This window comes from Pezoporus occidentalis, unplaced genomic scaffold (assembly GCF_034315485.1).
Source record: "Pezoporus occidentalis ecotype Australia unplaced genomic scaffold, CSIRO_AGI_Poc_V1 ctg16, whole genome shotgun sequence".
NCBI classification, from domain to species: Eukaryota; Metazoa; Chordata; class Aves; order Psittaciformes; family Psittacidae; genus Pezoporus; species Pezoporus occidentalis.
The window spans coordinates 2,841,979-2,860,063 of record NW_026913425.1 but is presented as its reverse complement, the minus strand read 5'-3'; the positions used below and the strand labels follow the sequence as shown (position 1 = coordinate 2,860,063).

At 38.5% G+C, this 18,085-nt stretch overlaps 1 protein-coding gene across 1 annotated transcript; it reads right to left on the bottom strand.

Annotated features, from left to right (window-relative positions):
• Positions 1-663: 663 nt before the first annotated feature.
• Positions 664-17,944, bottom strand: CDK7 (cyclin dependent kinase 7). Its single transcript, XM_062612347.1, has 10 exons — positions 17,885-17,944; positions 14,120-14,187; positions 13,138-13,206; positions 11,438-11,548; positions 9,719-9,837; positions 9,126-9,225; positions 8,202-8,288; positions 5,347-5,496; positions 3,551-3,698; positions 664-832 (listed from the first exon to the last, which is right to left on the bottom strand). The coding sequence occupies exons 3-10, from the start codon at positions 13,153-13,155 to the stop codon at positions 807-809; spliced, it is 759 nt and encodes a 252-aa protein (XP_062468331.1). The 5' UTR covers positions 13,156-13,206; positions 14,120-14,187; positions 17,885-17,944; the 3' UTR covers positions 664-806.
• Positions 17,945-18,085: the final 141 nt, after the last annotated feature.

Here is an 18,085-nt window from a genome sequence, read left to right as displayed (position 1 = left end):
GGAGTTTGCAAAGATGAGTACTAACCTTTCAGAAAGAAAGAGCAGTGACTCATGATAAAAAAGTTGGTAAGGGCAGAACTACTGTCTTAACCAAAGACAGAAAGTATTCAGATGTTCCAGTCTGCAACCGTACAATTTAGACTGTTGCACAAGCACATGCAAGAAGGCTCAAGACAAACTAGCCCTGACTGCTGGGGTTCTGAACAGAAGCCAAGTAGACTGCAGCAGCTGTACATTCAGTAAGTTGATGTGATAAAAGAGAAATTGCCAATGCTGAAGCATAATTAGCATGATAAAGCTTACAAGGTAACCAAGTCACAAATTAAACAGTAGATGACCCAAATACTCCTTCCAGAGTTCTGACCTGCCTTCACTTATAAATGATGGATTTTTTCACATTATGAAAAATATATGGGCTGGCAGACAGCCATAGGTACATCAAAGATCCAGGTGAAAAGTGTGTTATTTGTAGTTTTCCTCCATAGGGTATACATCTGTGAGCAATAGCATGTAATTCAGCGTAAAGGCTCTGCAGAAATGAAGCTGTGTAAATCTGTGGCTATCAAGCAGTTTTGACAGCACAAGTCAAAGTATCAAGACATCAAAACCAGAGAACGGAATCTTCTTTTTTTGTTTAAAACCACATTTATTAAAAAAGCAGGGTTAATTAAAATCACTGTTTCATCACGGAAATATTAAATTCACATTTTACATATTGAAATATTACAAAATAACCATCTGATGGCTATTATAGTTTTCTTTCAATGACTGGGACTTGGGCCATTTTCATCCTTCACCCACAGCTGTCAAAAAATCAGCTTTTTTGGTAATCCTGAAAAATATAAATCACATTGTTACCAAAGTAAAGGAGTACAGCCCCCTCCTCAGGATTTTAGTATTCATTTGATACTGTTCCTCAGATGCATCTTCTCTGAGCTGCTTAATACTGTTTGCCGCAGCAGTAGTACATGATGACTTTTCCCAATGAATCAATCTATGACACGATGCTAGAACCCAAGCGCACTTGAATCAGTATGCATACTTCAAATGAGTCCCAAATTCTGTAATTGTGTTAACTGCATTTGAGATACATGTAAGTATTTCTCTTTGTTGGTTTAAAAAGCTAGCCAGTTAGTTGTACTTTTAAACCTAAAAAAGGCAAGCTATTCTAAGGCTTAACCCTGCCCCACCACACATATATATTCAATGATTTTTCTTAGGTGCTATCATCATCCAGCAATAAGCTGTCAGCAGGAAGTAACCCTTTTAGGGTCTGCCTCATTGTTTAATAACATCTTTGTTTAGTATCACCTGTAAAGATGATGAGGCCAGTACTTTTTTGATTCTATTCCAGATCTTGTCCTGTCACTTCTTCATCTGCTACTTATTTGTAATGTAGGTAGAATAAACCATAGCTGCCTTCTGGGATGGATATCAAGCTTATTATGAAAGAACCCAACAGTTTTTACCTGCCCTATAGGCAGAGGTCTCCTCTAAAATACACTAACACTGAATCACACCCATGAACTTTAAACGAATGTCCAAACAACACAAATTCTTAACTTTAGATACAATGTTGGGTTTTTTCCACAAACCAATATAGAACGGCTCTGAAATTAGACAGGTTCCTTACACCGCATTAACTACGGAAAAAGTTTAGTGCTGTATCTTTTATATCTGTTTTGCGAACCTACAACTCTGTAGAAATGCAGATTAATAGGACTAGAAATTAGTGTCCTGGGGAAGCAGGGCTGCTTTTGATTACATGTTTGCCAGAGTGGAGAAGATGGACAATGATGTCATCATAGCATCAGCGTCTCCACATACCTCACTGATAAGAAATAAGTGGTAGCAATACCTAAAAATGCTGCATGCTTAATACTTTTTATGGGTGGTCATCCATCTAATGAGTTTCGTCCTGACAATAAACACACTTTCTTGAGAAGTACAGCTGCCACACATTTCAGTTGAGTGAACACACCCCACAAGCTACAGAGGCTTGTTCTTGTGGAAAAGCAGCTCTTACACTGATGGCATATATCTTTCCCTCCTGGCAGCCAGCCCCTGGTACCATTTTATAAGAGGGTACCCATCAGTAATCAGTTCATCATGCTAAGTTCCAGAATGCTACCTCAACAGGGCTAAGGGAAAGCGAATGTACTGGGCAGGATGAAAGCACAGGCCAGCATAAGAATTTTAGGGAATGCAATTTATTTCTTTGAAATTACTTTTGCACATTTCCACTCTTAATATGAATAAAAATGTGCTGTACTTTGAATTTTATTTAAACAAAGACAGTAGGATATTCTTCCAAAGCAATATTCAGATTTTAACTTTAGAAGGATGTCATAACCATGTAAGGATGTCATATGAAATCCAGGGTAGATTTGCTAGTTCTAACACTGGCTCTCTCCTTTAACATTTGCTGCCTAGCAGATGATCTACCTTTGAGATCCTCTGATTCTGTCAGCTCAGCTAAGGCAGTTACAGAATATAATGGAAAATTCACAACACAAACCCCATCATGTTTCCATTACCATTATATTGCTTTTTATACTGATACTTAAATGTCTCAAAAAGTAATGCTGACTTCCTAAATGCCTTTGTTGCAGCCAAAATTTGAGATTAGAATCTTAAGATAGTGAAGTAATGCATTTACTCTTTAATTTGACACAGAGAAACAACAAACACCTAAAAAGTAAGTTGGACTCTAATAATGTAGCTGTCTCTCTGAATCTGAGAGGAAATGCACTTTCATGGAAGCATCTCCGTTCTAAAAATGTATCACTCTGGTATTAAAACAATCTCATACTGGCCATAGCAAGAAGCTGATGCTAACCTGACGGCTGCTATCTATCATATTCTAGCTGTTAAGATGACCAACTCCCAGTTTAAGAACTAGTATTTGCCATTCTACTAAGAATTCTAGGTAATTTAGCGGCAAATACAGGTCTTGAGTACTCAGAGCTTTTCTTGCCATGAATATATGAAGCACATCTTACTGTTAGGGGAAGACTGGAGGCGCCATATAGATTTATGGAATAGGCTTGCCTTTTAAAAGAGTCACTGAAATGTGCTTACTTTCCTTAACCAGAGCAGTCTTAACAGTTCACTTGCTTCTTCACTCCTAAGAAAGTACAGAAATGCCTTCTGAATCCAGTTTACATTCTACCATTTGTTAGAATAACATGCTTTGTTTCTCTCTCACACCCTCCTTTTTTTTTTTTAAGTGATGTAAAGTTATTTCCACCTCAGTAGGATGTCTCAGGAAAAAAAAACAACACCACAGGGGTGGGAAACCATAATAGCCTGTGTTTTAAGGGGCAGTACCAAACCCCATTGTAGAAATTAACAGAATTGGGTATTTCTCCTAACAAACAGATTTCTAAGAGATACTTTTTTTTTCATACTAGAAATATGTTAGAATACAGAACTAAGTCATTCTCACCAGCTCCAGCTGGTGTTGGTGCCCATGGGTGTACTGCATTCAGATTTTTTGTTTTGAAACACCACAGGTATCACGTTTTCTCTGAGCATGTAGCAAGATTACCTTGATCTACTCCATCTGTTCTTTTTCTTTTTAAATTTGGAAGTGAATTTTGTTGCTCCTTCACGACTTCTCCAGGACAGTTGGGTCTCGGCAACTGATTTCCTGGCGTTGGTCCTGGTCGGTTACTGAAATACTTTTGTTTCAATGCCTTAATGATGGGAGAAAATAACACAGTAGTTAAAGTGTCAGAGCACCATCTATAAAGAGGTTACAATGACGTAAAGCACTTGCAATTGGGATTTCAAAACTACTTGGATACTTTTATAGCAGGTCACCTTGGGGCAAACCAAGATTCTGTGATCTCAATGACTACCCGTCAAACTTTGATTTGTAAGCCAAAAAATAATTACTTTTAACTAGCACTCAAACACCCTAACAAAACTCTAGACAACACTGCAGGTGGTTTTCTACAAACAGCAGACTTCTAGCTCTGAAAAGCTCACATTCTGAATAGACAGATGAGACAAGAGGATAAAGAAGTAGTAATAAAGAAAGATCAGAATATATCCAAAGTCTTGATCTGACCCAAGACCTGGACATCAGCTATTCTGCTAGCTTTTAAGATAGGTCTTTCCCCAAACTTTAACTGTGCTATTTCTCACTGTAAATTCTGAGAAAAACTTAATTAGATCATAAGATAAACACAGGTGAGCAGGGTTAATTTCATGTACTGGAATTACAAACCCTATTTTAAAATTTTAAAATTCCAGAGCTTCCATAAATGGTGGTTAAGAGGCTAAACTCTCTCTTAGTTCATCATTACTTTTGCTGATGTCCTCTACATGGCATTCAATGCCAGCTATATATTAAGCTAATACAGTGAGTGCAGGTTGTTTCCTGCCTTAAACTGTGGTGTTGCCAATAAAAATGCTAGACTAGAAAAATAATGTATATTTAATATTCAAGTTACTATCCTACTATATGCCCTGTAAAATTACTTCATTTGTACAAACTAGTACAGAGATGTCCCAAGCATAGCAGAACTAACTAGCTGGAAATTTATAGCTAAAGTTCCTAAAGATGGTAACCAAAAAAAACTTGAATGTGCTCTGCAAAAATCTTCTAGTAAAAAGATACATGCACTGATGTCCTGGATTTGGATCTGCCTTGCTTAACAAGCAATGAGGGAATCCTGCCCTTCAGAGGCCAACTCTTTCTCGCATGCTTCCTTAACAGTACTGGGTGATGGAATATGGTTTTGGAACTGCCAACTGCTGTATCTTCCTCATAGCAGAATGCAATATTCTGAACTAGAACATTCTGCAAGGTTTTCATTCAAAATCCTTCATTTAGTCCCATCAAGGACTAGTGAAATCAAGATCAGTTTCACCCAAGTGTAATGGAAAAGGATATTCAGATTATAGTTCCGGTTTAAAACACCATAGAATATCACATTAAAAAAGAATCCAAAAAAAGTTTAAATGAAATTGAAAAAGAGACTGGATGAAGTAAGGATGAAAACCTTTCAAACCCAGGGAATGAGACATGCTACGTTAACACTAAAGTTTCAAGCTTTGGGTGGCTGTATTTTGAATGTCAGATATGAAGAATGTCTGAATGCCATGATTCATACAAATTTTAGTTGTCTACCTCTGATATATATTGGAACAGGCATGGCTAGTCAGCATTATTCAGGCCTGTTAGAGTTCTTACTATGGAAATATGTTTCTAGTATTACATAGACAAAGCTATACGACATTACATTTCAAACCTGGCTTACTAGCTTCAAGGTACATTTACATCCAGTATTAATGGTAGGTTAACAAACATTAGGATATAATGCAAATGTACTATACCTGAGTAGCTGTAAGCCTCATGCAAGGATTAAATGTGAATAAGCCTTGCAGAAGATCAAGCAGATCATCACCAGCTGCACTGAAGATATGGTGAAGGGGCATTCCAGGAAAAGACTTAAATGTGACATAATCTGGAAGATTTGTCATCCCCTAGAAACGTGTATAAAACAAAATATATGTTTTTCAAGTTAGCACAGAGAACTGCTGTCTTTCATCAGAAACAAACTGTCTTTCAAAACACCTTGCTAATTCTTGGTCAATGAAATAAAATTAATTTAAGAACAGCAGCTCCCGAAGACTTTTTTTAAAAAAAAAAAACAACACCCAAAAAACTGTTACAATTATTTCTCACTTCTAAGTGCTTTCCTTTCCCTGCTTTAGTGGTGACCAGTCCAAAAGGAACGCTGCAGACAAATGATGTAAAACTTTTTTTGTGCGTGTGTGTGAACTGACATGGTAGAAGAGACAAGATCCACAAAAGAGTCACAAAAATGCACTCTGCATTTTCTTCAAGTTAATAATACACTGTCCTCCTCCTCCAAGTTAGCTGATCATCAAAAGCATTTTGAAAGGCACAATCGAAACTTTTTATCTAGGGAGTGGGGAGAGAGAAAGAAAATAGGCCAAGCAGGTAGCAGCAGATGAATTGCACACTTTTTTTTCTCCTGTAGGTATGAAATCAATCCCATTGTATTCAAACTCTATCATAAAAATTATCATGTAGCAGACAATTATCCAAACATAATATTTTAATATATTAAATATTTTAAAATTAATATTGTATTATTGCATTTTAAAATACAATATTAAAACTGAAGTGGAAAATGCGCTCAATTACAATCCTGACAATAAAGCTTTCAATTCTTGAAAGGCATGGGTTTGCAAATTAATTTGGGAATGCATCGTCTCTGTCATGCTAGCATCTCCTGTTCTCTCCTTTCCCCACCTATATCTTAACTCTTCCTCTTCAAAGCAAGCAGAACTGTCACTGCAAAAATCTTCATGTCTTTCATTTAGAATCTCAATGCAGTAACAGAATTGTGTTGGGCTACAAATGCCTTACACAGTATTTCTCCATACAGCTATAGCTCCATTTGGTGATTGCTTACTACAGCATTCAAGCACCATTTACACAAAGGAAAAGTGGCATAGAGAAGAAGCAGAGGCGGGACAGGATGACTTGTCTAGAGGGTGCTTCCACGACTCAGTTACAAAAAAGGATGGTCTGATGCTGTGTTTTTTAACCTGTGCAAATATCCAACTACGGCACAGCAGCCCAGCAGCTACGCTGCAGGAACATCATCACATGGCCTGTGTTTTCATAGGTTTGTGGCACATAGGATAGATAAAGTGCATATTCTTTTGGCTTTTGCCAGTTGTTGAACCCATGGGTGTAGTCCATCAACAGAGCACAATTGCTCACCTTTTCCAGGAAAATACATAAAAAAACCCAACAGACTTGTAGAATACTTCTAAAGATGGGCCCTATTGTCTACAACGTTGTTTACTTTCTGGTCTGCTCCTCAAGATGATGTTCATTAACTTACATGCTCGGACTTGTTTTCGAGTGTTAAATGTTGTATAACTGGCTACAGACAGAGCATGAAAAGAATGCGCTTGATGCAGAAAGGCTGAGCAAACTTACAGGTCATTATTTTTTTTTTAATGTACATTTCTTTACTCTAAGGGTGGTGAGGCACTGGAATGGGTTGCCCAGGGAAGACATGGAACTGTTGGAACAAGTCCAGAGAAGGGCCATGAGGATAATCAGGGGACTGGAGCACCTCCCATACGAAGATAGGCTGAGAAAGTTGGGGCTGTTCAGCCTGGAGAAGAGAAGGCTGCGTGGAGACCTCATAGCAGCCTTCCAGTATCTGAAGGGGGCCTATAGGGATGCTGGAGAGGGACTCTTCATTAGGACTGTAGTGATAGGACAAGGGGTAATGGGTTAAAACTTAAACAGGGGAGGTTTAGATTGAATATAAGGAGGAAATTCTTTCCTGTTAGGGTGGTGAGGCACTGAAATGGGTTGCTCAGGGAGGTTGTGAATGCTCCATCCCTGGCAGTGTTCAAAGCCAGTTTGGACAGACATGGTTTAGGGTGAGGTGTCCCTGCCTGTGGCAGGGGGGTTGGAACTAGATGATCTTAAGGTCCTTTCCAACCCTAACTATTCTATGATTCTATGATCAGGGAGTTCTGGAGCCCCTGTGCCCATCTGCTGGTCCAAGCTGCCCATCTGAAGAAGCCATGCCTTGCTTCCTGTCAGTCTGCCTAATAACCTTGGTTAGGTTACGTCATTGTGTGCCCTGACACTATGTTTGACCTGGTATTACTGAATTTATTGTCATCTCGGAGATAGCTATACTACTAATTTGTGTTGGTTTCAGTACCATTACTCCGAGATAAACTGTTTTCCCTAAAGCTGTTGGTCTGGTGTTTCTTACTATACCCCAAATCTCTAACTTATCTAGGCCAAACTAAGACCCTAAAAATTGTTCCTCCTTCTGAAAGCTATTAAAGGCTTTCAGGTTAAAGCAGACTAATTAACCTAGCATCTCAAAAATATAAAGCAGGAACAATAATTTCATACCAATATCCATGGGAAACTGTGGATCAATACAGAAAGGTAACCAAGAAGTTCCATTACTGTTGCTTAGTGCTAACAACACTGCTATACTAACCAAAGATTTACCGAGAGAGACAATAAATCTTAGCTGCTTATCCTACTTTGTGAGATCAGGCAGCTGCATTCTGAAAATCCACTTGAGTATTCTGGTACACTCCTTAATTTTAAAAGCTAAAACAGAGAGTTATCAAGTGAAACTAATGTCAGTCTGATAAACAAAAGAACTTACAGGCCACAGGTCTTCTGTTGGAGTGCCTAGTGTTTCAAATATCTTTGTTAGCTGGTCAAGATCAGAGTCTCCGGGTAAAAAGGGAACCTAGAAGAAGGCAACAACATTTGATTGAATTAACTTCTGAATTTTAGTTCTAGAGAAAAACTGTGAGCTATGCCTCATAATTGCAGGGCAAAACATCTTTATGTATCAGATGCCCACAAAGATACACAATATTTGGGGGTTTCTAATGATGTCCAAATAGATTCTGAAGGTTTCTTGCAACCCAGGTTTGACAGCACTGACTTGATAGCAGAAAGCTAACTGTAAACTAAACCACCAGCATATTTATGTAAAATAACTAAAGACAGGAAAGGTTTTACATCTCATTTGCCAGTTTAAAGTTGATAGGTCACAGTGATCTTTCCATAATCTGCTTCCTGAAGTAAGGTTTTATATATAATCAAAACATTTAAAGTGAATTGTAGCTAGATTACACAAGCAGCAGTAAGACTGATGGAATGAGGGAGAGTAGTGACCCACAAGGAGAGAAGCTGCCTAATCAGTGTCATACCTCATTTAAACTAAGCAGAAGACAGAAAAGAGGTTACCTGCCCTGTTCAACTTGTAGCTTGCATATCAGGTACCCAATGCCAAGAAAAAAGGGACTTCGTAGCAAAAGCAAAATTATGAGCAATTATAGGCAGGAATGAACAGAGACTTCCAATGACTGTGATGCTTATGGAACCTTAATCTACTCCAAACCTTCACTTTTCTTACTGCTACCAAGTTTTTGGAAGCTTTTTTCTCTCTCCTTTTCTTTCTTTCCAAAAATCGCCTAATTGCCTTTGCCTGCTGCTGCTATCAGGAGAGAGGAAGCCCCCACACAAAGTTGTAATGCACTGAAGGGCAAATCCATAATGCTTACATTTCAAGACTTACCCTAAGAAGCAGTTCAGCTAAAATACAACCAACAGCCCACATATCGACACCAACACCATACATTCTAGCACCAAACAACAGTTCTGGGGCTCGGTACCACCTGAAAAAAAACCACATTTTGGAGAAAACTCACAAAAGGGAATCCTTTGCATATTTTGCAGACCTGCTTTTTAAAGCCTATCTTAAATAAGCATGCCATAAACATTAATAAATATTTTAATCGGGTCAAGCTTTAGCCTTGTAATAGGGAATGTGAATAGCTACAAAAAGAAGATTCTCAGTGTCAAGATTAACAAAAAGTAACAGCTGCCTTGCTCTGAAAGCCAGGCTCACAGGCAGATACATATTATTTCCACATGTTTCAAAAGAGTATCACACACCGGAACAACCCGACCGATACATGCTCCAGCAGTTCTTACAAAGCCTCTGCTGAACAATGCTTTCTTACGTTTCTTTGGGAGGCTCTTGCCACTACAGCCACGTCACATGAGCTGGATGTCAAACTTTCAAGATGTTGATTTGGCATGGCACATTTCAAGAGTCACTGCAAAACAGCTACACAATCACTGTGTAATTAAAAAACACTGTCTTACCTTGTTACTACCTGGTGTGTGTAAACTCTGTTTGGGCTTCCAAAAGATTTTGCCAAGCCAAAATCAGCCAATTTTAAAACCCCATTTTCATCTAGCAACAAATTATTTGGTTTAAGATCCTGTCAGTACAGAAAGCAAAGAATGACTTTTTGTCAGTGTTGATAAAAAAACAGGCATATAATGAACCTCCTGGCAAGTGTGCTATCACAGTATTCTAATATACAGGCTTCTGATTCTATTGTAAGTCTACATTATGAAGAAAAAAAAAACAACTAAAAAACCACCCACCAACCCTGGAAATCAAGTATTTAATCATACACAAAAAACATAGTGAAACACACTGTCCTGGGTTCAGAGGTAGCAGTGATTTTTCTCCTTCTTAGCAGCTGGTGCAGTGCTGCGTTTCTGACTTCCAGCCTGGGAACAATGCTGATAACACCGATGTTTTTAGTTGTTGCCAAGTAATGTTTACTCTGACCAAGGACTTCCTGTGTCTCATGCTCTGCCAGGGAGGAAAGGAAGCTGGGAAGAAGCAGAGACAGGACACCTGACCCAAACTAACCAAAGGGGTATTCCATACCACAGCATGTCATGCCCAGTATATGAACTGGGGGCAGTTACCTGGAAGTGCTAGATCACAGCAAGTGGCTGCATGGTTCTGAGTTACCAGCTGGGCTTAAAAAAGTACACACACCCATTTGAATATTATCATATCTAAGCTGCAGAATTGTTGGATTCTTTAGAAAAAAAAAAAACAAGACAAACCACAACAGAACAGTATCTCCCAATAGGTTTCAGTTTTGCTGAAGTAACAGCAGTTCTATCTTGACTGCATAGTTGCCAAATGTATAACAGAAAGACCTTGCAAGTATTTCAATTAACTGTAGGAATCACGGAAGTGATACAATTTAATACAGTAATAGTGTCCTGTGGGTTGACCTCTGGCCAGCAAAGATGCACCCACACAGCCATTTGATTACGCTATTCTGATTTCTTCTCTTGCCTCCGCCCCAGCAGGACAGGGGAGAGAACATGAGCAGCAAAAGTGAGAAAACTCTGGGAGCAATATTACAGCAGTTTAACAGATAAAGGAGAGGGGAAAAAAGCAACAAGGCAAACAAGCAATGCAACAGAAATTAATCACCACCTTCCACAGCAGATAGTACCCAGGCAGTCTATAAACAGCAGCCACCATGGAAGCCCCAACACCCCCTTCTTCCTCTAGCCCAGTCTTTATTGCTGAGCACAGTGTTGCATGGCATGCAGTATTCCTCTGCCCAGCTTGGGTCAGCCATCCCAGCTCTGTCCCCTCCCCAGTTCTTGTCCACTGAAAAGCAAGGAAGCCCTGACAGCACCCAAGCACTGTTCAGCTATAGACAAACATCAGTGTGTTACCAGAACTGTTTCAAGCACGAATAAAAAAAAAAAAAAAACAACCAAACAACACACACTGCACATCTTACAGGCTGTTTTGAAAGTTCAGTCTATCCCAGCCAGACCCAATTCAGTGTTCACCAAAGTTACATATAACTTGAGGCACTAAATAACCACATCAATAATTCTTACACTCCTGGTACTGCTACTGTCTCTCCAGCTAGCACGCACACCTACGGACTAACAGTATCCAAACTTCAAAACTATCATTAGACTTCAGGCTCAAATTCCATCAAATGTGACTTTTGTTACAGCATCCAGGCTGTCAATTTAGTACATGCTTACCCTGTGTAGAATCCAGTGCTGATGCAAATATTCTAATCCTTGAAGGGTCATCAGCATATATGCCTTGATATGAGACTGTGTCAACACAATACTAGTATCCTTTATAATAACCTGTAAAGTGTTAGACTGATAGTAAGTCTTACCATGCAAGATTAACTTACTTCCATTCTTCCAGATCAAAAGTTATTTCATCCTTTAAGATCAAATTTAAATTGGCAATCATGTATTTTCTACCATTCTCACCTTTTTTTTTTTTTCACCCAGGAAAATGTCTATTCTGGAGATCTGAAATTGAAATGGGGAGTCCAGACATCCTACATGAACTTTGCATAACAGGCAAATGAGAAAGTGGCGGGGGGGGGAATGCAAGTATATTATTTTATCTCAATTCCAGTTTGATACCCAGGCTTTACAAGACAAAGACGTATACACAAAAATTATAAATGTGTTAGTGAATTTGAAATTATGTTCCCGCTTATTCCTTCTTTCTTTATGCAACCTACATATCTGGTCTTTGTGAATGCAATGGTTCCCTCTTCTATTTCCAAGAAGATAAGTATGACAACTTTACTGTATTTTAACTAATTGCTTACATTTTCTACATTCTCTGCTTTTTTAACATGAAAATTCTATGTAAACATCCTGTTTGAAAGTATTTTCTATATTATGCCCCAACATGCTTATTAATATTACAGTCCAGTTCAGTAACAGCATTTCCTAAGTTTTAAGTTGAGATTTACAAAAATAACTAAGACTACACAAATTTTCATGTATGCAGCACATGCACAATCACAACAGGCTACAGTCCAAAATGGTGGCCTGAGTGACACCACAATACAGTTAAATGCTCCACATACCATTATGTAGTACAGAAGTATTTTATTCCTCTTTGTTCACTATTACCTTCTTCAGCTCTAAATGTTGCATAGCTACTAAGTCAACAGAATGAATCCTCTAAAAAGTCTACTCGTTAACTTCTATTAGCAAAAACCTGATCTAACCTTTTCAGTCTTGCATTCATCTGGCTTTCAGCTAGCCGGTCAATGTTTTCTTTTAACATTTTAAATGCAATCCCTAGTTCTTAACAGCATGAGTAATAATCCTGTTTAACAACCACATTAATTTCAATCCAGAGTAGGCATAATGTGTGCATATACAGATCTGACATGAACTGCTATCTAGGACAGTTTTCCAAAACAAAAAATCTTGCCCCATACTATCTCATATAAAGACTTCCATAAAACCAAACTGACTTAAGGCCTTGGAGAATGAAGATACTGACTTGCAAGTACTTAGCATCATTACATTTTTAAGAATGGATCAGGTGCATGTGACTTTAGCACCAGCTCATCACTTGGTACACTTTAGTATTGCACTTATTTGACCATGTTTGATGATACTATGCTTAGCACTTGCACTCTGAGAGACCGATCTATGGATTGAGGTACTAGAAAACTAACATAGTAAACAATCTGTTTCCTGAAGATCATGCTGACAAATATTTAAAAGTAAAGGCATTATCAGCTGAGAAATCACAGAAACTGTGAAATTGCTCAAACTACTTTTAAGACATGATCTTAACCAACTGGCAACGTAAGTCACCTTTCTCATATGGGCAAATGTATTCTTGTTAAAACAGTATTAAAAAATAAAAAACAAACATTTGAAGATATGGAAATAAAAGTCATTAAAAATCTTACCTCTAGATCCGTTTCCATAAAATCAAATACCAAACTAATATTGGACTTGTGTCCAAATGCATCTTGAAGCTGTAAAACCAAACACATTATGATGAAGCTACCCTTGTACTTCAAGTTTTCTAAATTTATGCACCATTGTAGTCTGCATGTGGATTTTCAGCTTGCTGAACTGGTTTAAATTTTTCAACTTGCAATACAAAAATTCTTACTCAGTTTAGCTTCTTAATTCAGTCTCACATTATTAAAAAAAAAAAGAATTTTCACTGTGTCAGCAACAACAGGCAATTTAACCTTGTCCTCTCCCCAGACTTTGCTGTTCTGCAAAACTCCGACCCCTTTGTGAGACCAGACTAAGTTTTCCTATGGATTCAGCTCTGTGTATCTGCTTCCTGTAAGCATGCAGTACTTGGAAATTTTAAAGTATCTTTAGGTCCAGCTATCTGCAGTTGAAAGTCAACCAAAATGGAACTGAAATGGTACAGGTTTTCCTCTTCCAACAGAGGTTTTAGATACCAGCACAAAAACCTAATAAGCCAAATGAATCACACTTTATCACTGCTTACGAAAGCCTGCTTTACGCTGTCACCAGTTCCATATGAAGCAAACAATCAGCTAAATTCAGCACTGTACTCACCTGTAAGTCTATCAAGAGAGATGTAAAATCAGGTAATCTAAATTTCCACAATTCTCGCCACCATTAACATTCACACAGCCTCAGGCTAAAAAGTAATACGATTTCAAAGCAAACTACTTTGTCCTTGTTACTGAAACAGTTGGGTTTTGGTTTTGTTTTTGTTTTGTTGTTGTTTTTTTTTTTTTTTTTGCTATAACAATTGGTTTATTGCCCATTTTGGGCTAGAAAAAAATAGCTCAAATAAAATTAAGTATCATGTCCATGACCCAACTAATTCTAAATTTCAGTCTGAGTCTGTACCAAAAGTATTTGAGGACTGATTCTAGAAGTAGCATTCATTTTACTTACACCAATAATATTTGGATGACTTAGCTCCTGTAACAATTTTATCTCCCTGAGGGCTGTTCTGTTGATTCCTACATTGAAGAAGAAAAAAGAAAAAGGAAGAAAAAACCCCAAAGATGAGAGACAGAACAAAATTTAAAACTTTGGATTAGCTCCAAAGAAATCTCCTACTCTGTTAATCATGGACAATTTAGTACTGCAACATAACTTTCACACAACTCAACAATTTGTTAACAAATATTGCCATAGGTGAGATTTCTGCAGAATAAAAGTGAATGTACACTTTCTTCCACAACAAATAAATTCTACACCACAGTAACCTGGTTTAGATTATGAAGCAACATGTTTCCCCTTTGGCAAAGAGGGAAATTCTAAGCAAAAACCTCGGGGTGGGGGGCAGGGAAGAGAAAATCACAATTCTCTGGCAGCCTGCTCAGCTGTGAGGACTCTGGGATTGGTGCTCAGTTTCTCTTAAAAGTTCTCCCCTTCAAACAGAATTGGAGAATTCACTACAGAGATTCTTCACTGGGAAGCTGGTAACCTGATGCAGGATACGTGAAAAATAGCAGCCTACGCACATACAACATTCTACTGCACCACACAGGCTGTAAAAGAAGACCAGGATTATTGGGTTTTTACTTGCTATATCCATGCCTAAAGGCTAGTCAGAGCACACGACCAAAGAACACTACTCTATAGACCCAATTTCTCAACAGAAGACAGACCCATATAGATACAAGAGTTATAAGATTGTTCTTTTTATCAACTTTTGTCTCACCAAAAATCACAAAAATAGAGCAAAGGAAACACCTGAAAACAGAGATAAATACTCCCACCCATCTTAAAATATTTAAGACAGAGACATGCATCAATACAAAAAGGTATTCTAAACTCAGTGCTGTAAAGATTATTATTCTATGCTATATATTCCTGTTTGCGTTCATCTTAAACTGAGAAAACTAAGTGGTTATATACTCATATTTAGATCTCTACTATGCATGCAGATAGCTCTGCTGCTTTTTTTCCGTCCCTGCAGTTTGGGAACCAAAGCCCTACTAAGCCTTATGTAACAGCTGAGCTCATTTTCCTCAGTTGAGGTGTAACAAATTAAAAGGTCTCAATTTACAACAACAAAGCAAATAAAGTAGCAAGAATTTGGTTTATTACTCACCATCTTTAGCTTCTGATCTATGTCCCAGCTTAATCTGAAAAGAAATGTTTCGTATTATGTAAGGTTCAGCTATCTGTCCCAAAGGTAGGGGGCACATTATTTAGCGTTGCTCTTCTAAGACACAATGAGTTTCAGTACCATGAAGCACTTTACCAGCTAGGGTTGGTTTTGGTTTGGTTTTTTCTCTTTAAAAATAATCGTCTCTACAGTATTAGTTTTTAAAAAAGCTTAAGAATAGACACGATGGTGCTGAAAACAGACATAATGCAAACTGGCTGCACAAAATGCTTTGTAGCCACAAAGCTTTATTATACTACTAACGTGCTTCTCCTTAGAGAAAAATGAGAGCAAAGTAACTGACAGTTGTCTTAGAATGATTGTAGTAAAATCAGCATACTCTGTAAACAGGAGCTGGTCCTATCTCAGTCATTTACTATCCTGAAATTTTCAGGTCTAGAACCCTACCATTGCTATTTCCACATTATAAAAGTTAAGAAAACATTCTGATAGAAACAAGAATGCTTTAAGCAATATGCTGCCAGTAACAGCTGTAAGGTAAAGTATTATAATGCTAAAAGGGATTAGTGTATCAAACAAAATTACATACTATTGATACAGTTCGACTTGCTTAGTAAGGGAGGCTCTTTAACTAACCAAAGCACTGTAATGTGCATTTTTTCATCCCCTACAAAGCACTAGAGCTAATCACCTGGTTTTAATACAAAACCTTCTTGCAATCTCTTAGAATCATAGAATAGTTAGGGTTGGAAAGGACCTTAAGATCATCTAGCTCCAACCCCCCCCCGCCATCTTCAGATGGTATGGACTGAAATTGAAACAAGATGTTAATATTTTCCATTGAAACTGTTAAATCATGTAAATGTCAAACTGCTTATTTCGCTTGGCTGTTCCCACATCTAATCTACTGCAAGCTAGGCCTGCGAAATATAACCACATTGCTAGAATAGGATGTAAGCATATTGTAAAATAGACTCTCTGTCCATATGAAACAACTGCAACAAATGTTGAAAGGAGTCCAAGGAGCTTATGTAATCAGAACAGAAACTGTGCATGCTTAAGCTAAAAGGTAACTAAAGGATAAGTGATGAAGAAGGAAAAATCCCCCGAGGAAGTAAACGGCCGCCGGGAGGGACTAAAGGTCCAGTAATGTCAATAGATAGCAGCAGAGACCATGAAATAACGAACTTCATGCCTACGCAACCAGTGCTTGGAATGGAGGGAGACACGCTAAATAATTCTCGAAAAGTTTATGTATAGGTATTACGTAAAAAAATATAAACTATGTACTGACAGCTATTACTCGGGAGCACTTATGGAGGAGAATCCCCAGTGCTACCCCAGCGCCACTAATAAAGAACACCTGCTTAACTGTATCTCGTTGCTGTTGAGTCACTTTGTTTCAAAACACTTTATGACAACATACGTTTTCAACATTTGTATTCAAGCAGATATATTAAAACATCTTTTGTCAAAAAAAAAATCTGTCAAAAAAAAAACAACAACCAAACAACCTACCATAAACTTAATCAGTGGTAGCATTTCTGCACTGAAGAAAATCAGGGACAGGAGGAGGCAAGATTGTGAGGGAGTGGAGCAAACTCACACACTATTAGGGACTAACAAAGTCTGAAGTTTGGAAGTGTGTGTGGTTTGTTGTTTTGGGGATCTTTTTGTTGTTGGTTTGATTGGTTATTGTTGGTTTTATTTTAATTTATTTTTAGAAATCCAATAAATAACCGAAATCTCAAGCTGCAAACCAGGCTACCTTTCAGAAACACAAGACACAGATGTTGAAGACAAGTTATTTACATCATTTGAACAAAACACTCTAGGAACAGGAACACATATTCTCCCATTATCAATCAAATCGGTAAAAAAAATTTAAATAGGTCATTAGGCAAACCAAAAGCAACCGGACACTTGATCACTGTCGTGGTTTAAGCCCATCTGGTAACCCAGAACCATGCAGCCACTTGCTCACTCCCTCCTCTTCTTCCCTCTCCCACTCCCGGAGGGATGGGGAGAAGAACAGAATGAATATAAATCCAACGGGCTGAGATAAGAACAGTCCAGCAACTAAGGTGTAACACAAAATCAGTACTGCTACCACCAATAATAATAATGGTAAGGGAAATAACAAGGGGGGAGACTATAAAACTAAAAGGAGAAAGAAAGAAAACAATAAACACAAGTGATGCACAACTGCTCACGACCTGCTGCCTGATATCCATCCCAACCCCAGCAGCAACGTGGGCCTTCCAGGTGACTCTGCCTGGTTTCTACACTGGACATGACCTGCTGTGGTATGGAATACCACTTTGGCTAATTTCGCTCAGGTCTCCTGTCTTTGGTTCCTGCCGGTTTCTTGTGCCCCTCCTCACTGGCAGAGCACGAGCCTGAAAAGTCCCTATCAGAATAAGCATTACTTTGAAACAACTAAAACATTGGCGCGTTACCAGCGTTGTTCTCAGACTGAAGTCGAAAATACAGCACTGCACCAGCTACTAAGGATAAAAGTAACTGTTACAACTGAGCCCCGGACAATCGCACAACCGGACAATACTCCCGACACTCACCTTTTTAATGGCCACGATTCGGTCGGTGTTCTTGTCCTTCGCTTTATAGACGGTAGCAAACTAAGAGAGAGACGCCAGCGTCACAGCCGGGCAGGCGAGCCGGCAGCCGCGAGGCCCCCGTTGCGAGGCTGCTGGCGCTTTCCCTCAGGAGGCCGTCACGGAACTCTGTTGCGGCTCGCTGTCAGGAGACAACCTGCCTCC

What these genes read in the sequence shown, in the direction of transcription:
- CDK7 (XM_062612347.1), bottom strand. An exon ending in AGCACTGGATTCTACACAGG is followed by an intron (nt 9,838 to 11,437) that starts GTAAGCATGTAC and finishes CTGTACTGACAG; the next exon opens with GATCTTAAACCAAATAATTT. An exon ending in ACACACCAGGTAGTAACAAG is followed by an intron (nt 9,226 to 9,718) that starts GTAAGACAGTGT and finishes GTTTTTTTTCAG; the next exon opens with GTGGTACCGAGCCCCAGAAC.